The sequence below is a fragment of the Numida meleagris genome, chromosome 3 (genome assembly GCF_002078875.1).
Source record: "Numida meleagris isolate 19003 breed g44 Domestic line chromosome 3, NumMel1.0, whole genome shotgun sequence".
Classification (NCBI taxonomy): Eukaryota; Metazoa; Chordata; class Aves; order Galliformes; family Numididae; genus Numida; species Numida meleagris.
Window position 1 is genome coordinate 45,519,691 of NC_034411.1, and position 12,757 is coordinate 45,532,447.

Genomic DNA, 12,757 nt, shown 5'->3' on the forward strand with positions numbered 1-12,757 from the left:
ACTAGCCTGGTTTTCTTACTTTGCTGTTTTTTGCAGACTTTAATTCCTTCTGTTTTTACACCTCTGTGAAATGTAGCTATTACTAACTAGAGGGTTTACTTAATAGCACCACAGATTTTCTTAGGTTTTGAATTACCTTTTGCTCAGTTTCCTAATTAAATTCTCCATTTCTCCTGATTTGTGCTAGAGATTACTTTCTATAGCAACTGGTAGTCTCTTTTATCATCAGTCATATTTCTCAGAGATTAATTTCCATCCATTTTATCAGCATCTGAAAGTGAAGGTTAAACATGTTGAAGACATGGATCTATAGCAATGAGAACAGTAGGATTTTCTCTCTTGATGTGCTTTCTAGTTTTGAACTGCTTTCTTTCCAAAGTCTAAATTCTGGTTTGATTTGAAACTTGATCATAGAATGGCCTGGGTTGAAAGGGACTTCAAAGATCATCTAGTCTCAAACCCCCTGCTGAGTGCAGGGTCGCCAACCACTAGACCAGGCTGCCCAGATCTATGTAGAAATGAAGACTTTTGTCAGAATATGTGCTAGAAGGAGAGATTTGTGAAAATAGCTTCCATTCCTATGTGCATTAAACACAAAAAAATTCACTTGAGTCAAATAACTTTTCTAATCATTGTATGATTTAATTAGTACTTGCAAGCAGTGCATATAGAAAAAAAAAATAAAAGTCACAGGAACGTGTGAGCTGTTCTGCATCCTAAGCATGGACACTGCCAATAGCCCTCTAATTAAGGAAATGCTAATGATTCATTATGTCAGCAAATTCAACTGTGATTGAGTAAATAATAGGGAAGACTAAGACATCCATTAACTTGATTCATGTTCGCTTTTGTGCATGCTCAGATTTTGAGATCCTTACCCTGGAAGGTGATTTTTGACTGAGAACTCCCTTGGACTGACACTTCCCTCCTTAAACCAGAAGCCTTTGCCTGGGAGATGCTGGCTTCCTCCTCATCTGTGGTGGGATAGCTTTGCAGTGGTGGAAGAGGAGGGGAATTGGTCTATCGTATGGTCTGTTTGGAAAATATTGCACTTTTTTTCTAGTGATAGGAAATAGGAGTATCTGTTAAAGGAACTAGAAGAAGCTTGAGAACATACAGATATCTGTGCTTCCAGTCACTTTACACAGCTGTTCTTGTGCCAATGGTATTTAGCTTAAATTGCTATCTTTCCCTGCTGCTAACCTCCCACATCCGTAAGCCATATTTGTGAGGGCATCGCAATCCTCTTTCTGCATGTTTTTTTGATAGTTTAAGTGAGCCAAGCTGTTCCGGTTTACTGTCACCCTGGTAGCCCTGGTTTACATCTGCTTTGTTTCAGGTTTTATTTCCTGAGCATGAATGTCTGATACTGTTGTGCTGACCCAGAGATGATCTCACTATTGCAACAAGCCATTCCTTTTTTCCCTGGGAAAGAACATCCTAATGCCATCTTTTTTTCCTTCTTAGAGCTGCATAATAAGAGTAGACCAGAAAGTAAGCTAATGTTGCCAGATCCCTCTGTCCTGTATCATTTCTGTTTTATTAATTCTGCAAGGCTTGTGCTATCAAAATTAATGCCATTTCTTTTACCTTACCCCTCAAGGTCATCTGATTTGTAAAGTGTGTTCTGACTTCGAATCACTGACAAAATTTATTAATAAGAATTGGATACCTTAGTATCCAATGTCCAAAATGTTTCATGGAGATCCTTCTTTACCCAGACTGAGTAAAAGACAACAACAGATAGTTGCACTTTTTAGCATGGTTCTCCTTTACAGTAGTTTACTAATCTTCAATTTCTCTTTCATTTAATGGCAATTTCTTTTACCATACCATATGAATGGCTCAGTGTAGCCTGGATGTGTTAGATTTGGGGTCTCTCTTTTGTCTATAGAATGAGAATTATCAGATAATGTCATATAAACCTGCTTCTGATAAGTTATGGGGAGTGGTCAAAACAGGTCCTGGGGAATTTAACACAATCAGATGTGTTAAATTACATGGGAATAGTTAGCTTGTGCTACAGAGATCCCGAGGGAATAATCTGAGGGACTGAGATGCTTTGACATCTTATCTTGTCTTTGCATGGATAACGGTAGGCTGTAGTGTATCTCATATTTTTTCTGTTTGGCATGATGTGGTCTGATTGACTGAACACAACTGGGGTTAAGCAAAATGGATAATGTAAATGATGCAACTTTGCAGTCAAAAGTAATTTTTCTTGTTAGAACCAGTTGTCTTGCCTGAGTCTTTGGAAAGAATTTGCACGCAGAAATCCTTCTTAAAGCTTAAAAGAGAGTTGGAACCTTCAGGTTAACCTTCAGTCAGCTGTCCTCTGTTTGAATTTAATTTTGCTATTCACCCATTAGCCTGAGATAGGGGAGAAGGAGGGTTGGTGCTTGTGGATCTGGGAAGGAAGACAGAGGAAGAAGGGGAATCATCAGTGGAACAGTGACATTAGTTGGTGGTACACAGGAATCATGGAGGTGACAAAAACTGTAATTTCATAATCATAATTTCCAGCAATCTTTTGAATGTTTTTGGCAAATCATAGACTAGGCTTTGTTTGAGAGGAATCAGTGTTCCTCTTTACAACTCATCAGCTTTAATTCTGAGTTAAGCTTCTATGCATTTCTCTCCAATGTATTTAGAAGTCTGATGTGGAGTCTGTTCTGAACAGAAGACTGGTATAAAGACAGCAAGGAGTTCTTTTGACTCCTTTCCAGATTCCAGTGAGCAGCAGCAGGTCTGTGGCCAAGATCAACATTTGGAGTTGGGCTTTCAACTCGCATGTCATGTTCATTTTTGTATCTCTCATCACCTTTGACATTATTATCAGTAAGTTACAAAGTTTAAAAAAAAAATAGCATGTGTGCTCAGGACAGATTTATGTTGTTTCTTTTTCTCAATGAACTATCTTCTACAAGACTAGACTTTTTCCCAGTGAACTACTTGGGGCTACTTGCAAGCTGGATTTGGTAGTCTTTTGGTTTTGTTTTGGGCTGTCACCTCCCTCCTGGTGATAACTAATTCCAATGGAGAGCTGAGCAATGGCGTCGTTGTTTTAAATGTGATGATCGTGTTGTACAAGTCTTAACAGTGAAAATATGTACTGAAAGCAGCTAAGTGGGAACGTGTCCCTTAAATTTAAGATACGCTGGCTTAAAGGTAGTAAAACCTAGGAAAAAGAAAAAATTATTTTCAATGTGTTTAAACAAACAGGAAGTTGCTTAAAAGAAAATGCTGAAATAAGACTGGTGTTCCTTTTGCACAGAGACTTGCAGTGAGTGGCTTGCTACCGTTTCTTATTTGCTAAGCAGTTCTGTGGTGGTGTTCCTATGTGCAATATTAGAAAACCGGTGGTGTTTTGGACAATAAGAAACCACATCCACAAGAGATGTGACTGCCTGGTTTCATGTCTGTACAAAGCAGATGTTGGTGTCATGGAAACTTGCCAAGCTGCATGTTGTTTTCCAGTGTTGGTTGGTACTAACTCCTTTGATCATCACATTCTATATTGACCTCAGTTACTTGTGGCAAAAAAAAAAAAAAAGCACATGGTCTTTGCTGGATTATAAGATCAGTGAAGAAAAACTACATTAAAGGAACTTCCTGCAAGCAAATGCTGAAATAAATGAGTCTCTCAGCTTGAGTATATGAAAGGGGTGGACTGCATTTATCTTTTGCCTTGAAAGCACATCCAGTAATTTATTGTGCTGGGTGGGGAATTAAATAATCATTTCTGGATTCCTCTGTTGGTGATTTCTGGCCCTAAAAGCACAGCCATGCAAGTCCTTGAAGTGTTATTCAAGGGAGTTGCTGACAGGATCTCCCACAGGGACTGGGACAAAAATCTCCAAGAGCAGACCTGCAGCCAATAGGGAGAGGGTTTCTTTATTTTTGTTATTGTTTTAAATTTGTGTGCATGATCCTCTGCCATCACTCTCCACTCGTTTGCTAAAAACAACTTGAAAGGGGAACAAAAATAAGTCCAAAGGTAAAAATGTTTAAATGACCAGATTAGGGTAATTAAGGGTGGGCTAGGGGCTAAGGCAAGAGAAGTGTGGGTTTTGGTTTCCTCTTCTGTTTAAAACACTCTTCTTAAACATTTTTGTACTGGTTGAAAACCAAACCTCTGTCTTGGAGTTGACTAGATTTCTCCATTGTACCTCACTGTTGCTCCCTTACTCACCTGCAGAGTAGAGAATGAGAATCTGCTTGGAGCAGAATTGTGAAGGCAGTGCCAGACAGAAAATATGTGTAAGCTTTTTATAATACATCGTCTCCTGGACATTCAGTAATGTCCCAGCTCTGAGCTCCTGTTCTTTCCTGTACCTAATCAGTGCAAGCTTAGAACAGAATGCTGGTCTTCAGGTTTTTCCTTATAATTACTTGCTGCAGGGAATGAATAGACAACCAAAATAAATGACTAGTGAGGGTAGATGGTGTAGTGAAGCACTGGAACAGTGTGTGTCAGGAGCTGTGGAGTTGCCAATACCTGAAGTTTTTTTAAAACCTCCTAAGTAGCTTTGCAGTTGAGATAGTATGCATCATCCAGGGTTTCAAACCTCTGGTCCAGCTGAAGAAATTTACTGACGAAAGTCAGGCAAGGTTAGAAGATTAGTGTTAGCTGTTTTAATGACTCATTCTCTCAAAACTGTGAGATGGAAAATAACAAGTCTCAGTAAATTCTTTGTGTGTTTCCCTTAAATGTTTTTCACTTAACTAGTTAGCATCAGAGATGTTCTCTTGTCAGTTGTTTGTTCTTGAAGTACAGGCACTGAGGCAGATCAGATTGTGGCACTGAAGGGGCAGGAAGCAGTCTAACCTCACAAAGGGTAGATGCCATTATATGTAGCAGGATGAAGGTTTTTTTTTTTTCTTTCAGGGTAGAAAAATAGACATTCTCAGGTAGACAAAGAATCAGTATTAGGCATTTGAAAGCACGCTTTCTCCCTATGATCAGCCGCTCCTGAATCTGGTTGTAACTTACTGCAGGAATGCTCCTTTCCAAGCAGACATGAGAGATTTCGTATTTTTTTTTCTCCTCTCCTATGCATGAATTGTGTGGAAGCGTCAGTGGAGGAGTGAGTCTGTAAGCTGGGAACTCCCATGATGTGAGTGAATGTGAACTGACCAGCCCAGCTGGGAAATTCAAACTCCAAAACCTCTTGAAAAAGGGGTAGGGAAAAGCCTTACGCTAGAAATTTTGGACCAGCCCTGGTTGGGAGGAAGGATTGTATTTTGTTTTTAACTTTTTTCCTATGTAAACTGATGTTTAGTTATATAGTCTGGCTGGTGTACAAAGAAAAGAAGGCTTTCACTGGTTGTTTGCTCTTTGGAGTTGGCAAGAGAGCATGTGTGAGTGACCTTGTGCTGCTGAACTACCACAAGGAGTTTCTGGGTAATACATTTCTGTGGGAGATTCTGGGTGTAAGCTGATGGCATGATGCAAGAGTACTGCAAAATGGCATTACTAGTCATTGCTGAGAGCCATAAAGAGAAGGGATGTTGGGAGGAGGGAAAAGAAAGAATAGAAAGATTTAAGAAAAATACGTGTTAAGAACTGAGAGGCTGTAAGATGTTACTACGAAAGGGTTCAGTTTCTGCTTTCAGCAACACACCAGTGACAAATGGGCATGTGAGGTGAGAAGCAGGGACATACTTCTGCAGTACCTAATTCAGACACAAATCCTGGTCACGTGAAGCCTGCAGAATCAAAAGTACGTACAGACATATTTTTGTCTGTGCTTCTTTGAGTTGTACTTGAAGCTGAAAACGTGAAGAGCTCTATGCATGTGGCGTACCTGTGTAGTGAGATGCCTGGTACATTATTCATTTTGTTCAAATTGTTGGGGGAAAATTAAAATATGAAAAAAGCACTTGAAAGGGGATGACTTTGAAGATGTATCTTTTTTCCCCCCTCAGGTAAAGCTGGCTTTTTCTTCAAGAGGGCCTCATAGTCATCATCTCTACTTTTTTGTTTTAGGCAATAGGCTTAATGGCAGTAAAGGTGAGAGAAGAGAAAATCCTGTCTGGCAGTCATTTGTTCTCTTATGGCTAAGGTTTCTAGCTAAGCAACAGACAAACAAGAAGCTGTCGCTAAATTCCTTCTCAGTGTTCCACCCTAGAATGTGATTGCAGATTCTGTAAATGTTTGCAAATATTTTAAAAATTATTCAGTTTCCCTGTGTTTGGGGGAGTTTAGGGCAACTGGTGAAGGGGTCCTTTGGCTATGAGGCACACTAGCTCTAAGAGATGCTCTCCTTTCGTGGCTGGCCCTTATATGAGCCCAGGGTGGTTCCACCCCTTCTGGTCACATGGAGAGCACAGGTGCCAACAATTTGCCTGTGCTCCCTAGGCCAGCCACACCCCTCACCAGGTGCTCAATCACCAGTTCAAGTCGTGGCCTAACAGTTCCCCTACGCCTGCTCTGATCAGAAATAAACAGGGGCCATAAGCAGTCTGGCCTGCTTTTGATCTTCTCTGAGGTGAAAGAGGATGTGTGATGCGCTGGGATTTACCTGAAGCCAGGAAAGCATCTCAGATATCTCATCCTTCCAGCAGGGACATATGCCGTGAGGAAAAGGTGCTTCTCTCTGAGCAAAGAGTAGCCCCTCATGTTAGACCTTTGCTTCAATGGAGAAGTATTGTGATAGCTTTGGCAGGAAGCAAACGTCACTTATCACCTCCTTTTCCACCTTGAGAGCACATTTATCCTGTGGTCCCTTTAGATCTTCCTCGGCCATGGGTTCCTAAAGGACAGCCACTGCTTTTTTATTTCCCTCTTCATCAAGATAAAGCTCTCCAAGCTTCTTGCCCCAGACCAGAAAAACTTTCTTAATTAAAGGTTAAATTCACAAGTCTGCTGGTCAGGCTTGTAATTACAAGCAAAACAAATATGAGGCTGAATTCTCACCTGTACTTGATAATAGGATAAGCAAATAGAAAGGTAAAACCTGTGTGATAGTCACTAGGAGGCTGCTGAGGAACCACTCTCCAGCTTTTAAGTACAGTTTTGTTTTAAACAGCTTTCACTCTCCTATCTCTCCAAGTATCTGTTTCTTAAAGTTTTAGGAATAAATCTGAGTGCTAATCCAGAGCAGTTTTGAGGCGCTTAACACTGATTTCTTTGTTACAGGCTCTTCCCGCTCCCTTTGCTTAACTATTTTATCAGCAAAAGGATGTGCAGATGTGTTTCGTATTAATAACTCCTCTTGGCTCTGTACACTTCGCCAGCCAAACTCTTATCTTTGCCCTGGGGATGGCAGTTCTGTATCCTGTCTGAGCTATTGGCTTTGCTATGAATGATTGATTCACTCCTGCCAAATGCAGAGTGCATCTGTTGTAGTGGAACATATAACTGCTACTTCTGACAAGTTAAAAGGATGATGCATAAGGTATACGTGCAGCAGACCTGATTCCAGATGCCCAAGCTGCTTTCTGGTCTATAATTATACTGTTTTTAGAAGTTCTTCTGTTTATGGTTTCTTTTAATTGATTTACAGTTGCTTCTTTTTCACCCGTGTGCCATTTAATTCATGATTTTAGATACCACTTCTTTTTGTTTTTTTTTGTTGCTGTTTGTTTGTTTGTCAAACACCCTAGTGGGTAGCAGTGTAATTCTCAACAGAAAATCAAGAGTTTTGCCATCTGATATATAGTTCAGTCTTCATTTAGTTTTAGGACATTGACAGTGTAGTACAGAATTAGGAGAAGGTTCATGTGAGAAGTTCTTCTGCTGGACAGCCCCAGCTGGCAGAAGCATGTCTGTAGAGAAGATTTGAATAGAATTAAGGAAATATAGTAAAACAGAAAAACAGTTTTAAGTTGATCCTCTCAACATTCAACTTTTGAACATTTCTCTGGCCTGTTCCTTGATGCTTGTTTCTGGAGCTTGGGACAGAACTTTCAAAATGCTGAAGGGTCATTTTCAAACTGTCACTTGAATGTGACTTAACAATGGTGACATTTGGACACTGATGTCACTTTAGGCCAAATCAAAATTGTGTTACACAGAATACATAAAGCACAAGGGTGAAGCAGTCTGGAGAGGTGCTCGTGTTAGACTTACATGGACGAAGTTAACTGACTTTTGTAAGGTATGTGGAAGTGAGATGATTGACCCTGTGCCTCAGTGCCCACTGGAGGCTGGTGTTCTGGGTCATGTTGGCTAGCTCTGGGCAGCCCAGCCTGTCACAGGCTTTATGTTGGGACAGACATTTGTATGGCAAAGGAGACTGGGGGGCAAAGTGAGCTGGCTTCAATATAAGCATTAACCTGCACGTGTTTTTAGGCCCAACTCTGGGTGACTTTAGGAAGGCCCTGATGTGTCAGGGCTTCTTCTTTTGTTAGAGTTTGTTAATGTCAGTTTCATGCCAGCTCTGGGCATTTTAAGGAAACTTGAAAAGTATTGAAGTGGAGGAGGAAAACAAAATAGTAGCACCATCAGCTGAATAAAATAAGACAATGACAAAACAAAATCTTACAACCAGGAAATCTGACTGAACTAGGTGCTTACAGGTATGATTCATGGATACGTGTCCATGCTGTTGATTCCAGCTGTCAAATTAAAATGCAGCCTTTCAGTTTACTGTGGTGACATTTGAATCAAGGCCCTAGTTCTGGTCACCTTGAACAGTACAGAGGCTTTCAGGACAGAGGATTTTGTCCTGACACAGTGTAGCCAAAGCTGGCATCGGTGTTTTCTCACAGTTATCTGGAATGGGCACGTTGCCTTGGATGGAACTTTCCCAGGCGGCAGCTCTTCTGTTGGGTAGATGCTGAAGTCTGCTATGTGTGTGGGATACCTCAGATAACAGTCCCCTTTGGAACGGTTGAGTTTTTCTGAGTGAGTTTGAGGACCAGCGACTTCTCTGAGTGTGCCTTGAAGGGGAGAGTGCTGTGGGTTTGCCAGCTCTAGCTCTTTGCTTGGGACTGTCATTGGGCTACCAGCACGAGCAGTCAGACTGAGTGCAAAACGCAGTCACTGGCTGTACTGTCACCTACACTACAAGTAAGACTTTCTGAAAGCACTGCAGTTTGAGCCTATCTAGCCTGGAGCCAAATGATCCTGACATGGATTGAGGTCCTGTTTGCTGTCAGTGCTTCACAGAAGTTTTGTGTGCAGAACTCCTAGGAGTACAGGGACCCATGTGCAGGTCTGTTTATTCCTCCTGCAAGCTTGTTTTGATTTTCATGTAATTTTGTTGTACTACTATAAACCATAAATGCTATTTTTACATGTTTTTTGATAATACAGTTTAATATTAAATTTGTAATTTTCAAGTAATTGACACTCCTTTTCTCAGTATCACTGTGGAAAATTCCTTCTCTTGCCATGCTACCTCCTTATTTCCTTTGTCTCTCCTGCTGCTTTCTGCGTCCTTTTTTTGCCATGTGTTTTTTGAGACAAATGATGTTTTTCAATACATTACTAATTTGTGACTTTGCATATAATTTGTTACCTTCATTTATTATTTGCTCTTTATTTTAGAGATGGTAATGTTACTGGAATGGTGGTCAGGCACCAATTGTACCCTCTACACTGATCCAGAGAGTTACCACAAGTACGGGAAGGAGAATGCCATCGTAATCCTTAATCACAACTTTGAAATAGACTTTCTCTGTGGCTGGAATTTCTGTGAAAGATTTGGAGTCCTGGGGGTAAGTTTTGATTAGCATTTTAAATAAGCTTCCTCTTCTTGGATGGGCTGAAAATCACACAAGTAAAATCTTTGGTTTGTTTGTAATTGTTGTGGTTTAACCCCAGCAGGCAGCACAATGCTACACAGCCGCTCACTCAGACCCCTCGCAGTGGGATGGGGTGAGAATCAGAAAAATAAAATTGTAAGAACTCATGGGTGGAGATGAACACAGATTACTAGGTAAAGCAAAAGAAGGGGCTCACAACTTCCTATCAGCAGGTGGATGCTCAGCTACTTCCATGAAAGCAGGGCTTACTACATGTAATGGTTTCTTGGGAAGACAACCACCATTCCCCTGAATCACTACATGCTCCCTCTCTCCTTTTTATTTCATCCAGCTTACAGTGCTGAGCACAGCACCCTCTGATAAGTTTTGGTCAGCTGTCCTGATTGTTCACTCCGAGCTTCTTTTGCATACCTAAGCTTCTTCCATGTAAGGGCAGCATGAGGAGCTGGAAAGTCCTTGACACAGTGTAAGCACTGCTCTGCAAGAATTGAAATATCCTAAATCAAAAGCACAGTGCCGTACCAGCTACAATGAAGAAAACTAATTTTATCCCAGCCCAAACTGGGACAGTAAGGTGATATATCTGCTCAAATTTCATTCAGTGAGATGATCTTAAATCAGTGCAGTGGAAGTACGTGGAGACCAGGATTTCTTGGATGTTCGTAGAAATTTTTGTAAGTATTGCAGTTAAAACTGATTAAGATTTTTAACCTGTGGAGGTTTTACAATTGTTTCTTTCTGTGTGCTTGCTAGGTGCCTTTTTGGTTGATTGTGCTGCAGAAAGGTGAGCTGCTCTGTGATTCTTTCCCAGTAAACTGTAGACTTTGTTTGCCTTTAGAGTCATCTTGCAAATCCACCAAACACACAGCTAGAGCTTGAATCATGTGCTCACTTTGGCTCTAGAATGGAAGAGCAGCCATGTGAAGTGAAAGCAGTAGTCAAGTGGTAAATAATAAAGAGTGGATAAATTAGTTTTCAACAATTGAATATACTATTATGTAAGGCTAGGAGTATGTGTGCCTTTGTTTCAGTTTTTCTTCTTTTCCCTGTCAGGTCATGGAGGTGATTCTAGCACCTCTCCTAAGCCAGTTTAACTTAATTCTGTGATGGTGGTGATAATTTCTACCTACAGTTGATTTAGAAAACTGTTTTACTCTTTTAAGAAAGCAGACTAATGTCTCGTTTTGGCAGTCTTCTATAGCATCTTCTTCTAACTTTGCTACTGGCTGCTCTCAAAAGTCCTGAACTTGGTTTGTATGAATCTGACTTTTTCTACTCTGAGCCTTTCCTTTGAGCAGTTTGCTTTTTCTGTATGTTTAGGCACCATTTTAACCCCTTTCAAATTATAGACACAAGGTCTGCTTTAAAACAAACAAACAAAAAAAAAATCACCACAGAACACACACAGATTTAAAGGTCCTGTTTATTACTGATGTGGCTGTTGACTTCAGGTTACCGTGGAGCTATTTTACTGTCATGCCTGGCACTCAAGCCCAGAGCTGGAGAGTATCATCAAAGACAACAGTGGATGCAGGGAAACCTGTTCACAGCAGACACGTGTATGCCAAAAGCATTCTCCCTTCTGTGTGCTAGTTACACAGTGGTGCTTTAGGCTTACAAAATTAAACAGTCTACCCTAATGATTGCAGTTCTGTAGATAAAGCTATTGTAGAGGGTCAGGACCTTCTTCAGAAAGCGCCATTGTAGAAAATTAAAGGATTGTTTCTATACAAACTAGTAAGGGCCTACAAGGTCAAAGGTCTTTTGTTTTACGTTGGTGCTGTCTGGTTGGATTGAATTTCATTGGTTTTAATGATGTTTTTTAATAGTTTTCCCAAGATAATCAGGATTATTTTTTAATTTTGCATATTGCTGCCTACACGTAGGAAAGCCACCACATAAACTATTGCACAATTACTGTGCTGCGTGAACTGAAAATAGTTCTTCCTGTCTTTAAATGCTGAGTTATTATTTCAATTTGTATCTTTGCTAATCTTAGAATTCTTTTAGGAACTGATATATCTTTTTGTAATTATTTTTTAAGCTATTTCAGTCTTGATTAATGTACTGTGGTTTTACTTCCCAGAAAATGTTCCAGGAGGAAATTATTCCCATATGCTTTTATTTGCATAGATGTCTTGGCACAGGAAAGCAGTACATTTCCCTGTAGAGGTAACCAGTCATGGTTCATCATAAACTAGGTTCAAGCCAAACAGACACCAAAAGCCAGCACCTCTCCACCCCAATTTTCATCCTAAGATAGTTTCCTAACTGGATTTACTGTGTTGTTTTCCTGGTACTTGATTTGGTGCAGCACAGGAGTAGATGGAAGCCTAGGGGTGAGGTGTGTATCTTGGTGTGACTTCATGCTGCCTTACACCAGCTTGCAGGGTACAAAACTGCAGGATTTGTTGTGGCACCACAATTAAGAATGTAAGAGCCATTATGCTGGGGGCTAGTCTTGCCCTTTCTTCTAACAGAAGCAAGAAGCAGATGTTTGGGAATGAGTTGCAAGAGCAAGGTGAGCATACAGAGAAATTTCTAGGGGTTGTCCTAGCCTCTAGCAATTTGTGGCTCAGGGACATTGTGAGTCAATGGGGCTTTATATTTAATGTAGTTTAGCTTTATACTCTGCAAAGTGTCTGTGTAGACCTTATAGACATCTACCAACATCTCACTAAGCTGATGTTGTGTCCCCTGCTGTTGGAATTTTGCTCATGACACTTCCAGTATCTGTTCCGGTACTTATCTGCCTGGTACATCATGTTTCAGGCACCCCTTCTCTCTCGTGTCATACCAAATTCTCTGAAAAAAAGGAGAGATGGCTGGGGAGGATGAAGAGAAAGAAGATGAAGACAAATCATGGCCAAAGGAGTGGGAGTGATTGTGTTTAGCTGCAAAAGGCAGAGAGAATGGTAGTGTTGTAACGTGCAGCAGCGCCCTACAGCTGTGATAGACAATGACCGTGCTGTTAACAATATTGCAAGTGTGTATCCAGACTCCATTTTATGCCTTGAATTTGTGTTAAATGAAGCCAATAAAT

At 40.6% G+C, this 12,757-nt stretch overlaps 1 protein-coding gene across 3 annotated transcripts in view; it reads left to right on the forward strand.

Annotated features, from left to right (window-relative positions):
* AGPAT4 (1-acylglycerol-3-phosphate O-acyltransferase 4) overlaps window positions 1-12,757 on the forward strand; it is a 72,287-nt gene that overhangs the window by 29,219 nt on the left and 30,311 nt on the right. Inside the window, exons 1-2 of one of the 3 annotated variants that reach the window (XM_021389783.1) lie at window positions 8,018-8,102; window positions 9,497-9,666. In XM_021389783.1, coding sequence (XP_021245458.1) covers window positions 9,499-9,666 — 168 coding nt within the window. In that variant the 5' untranslated portion in view covers window positions 8,018-8,102; window positions 9,497-9,498. Of the gene's footprint in view, window positions 1-8,017; window positions 8,103-8,907; window positions 9,162-9,496; window positions 9,667-12,757 lie in introns of those variants that run through there. The other 2 variants (XM_021389784.1, XM_021389782.1) reach the window with 2 other exon arrangements.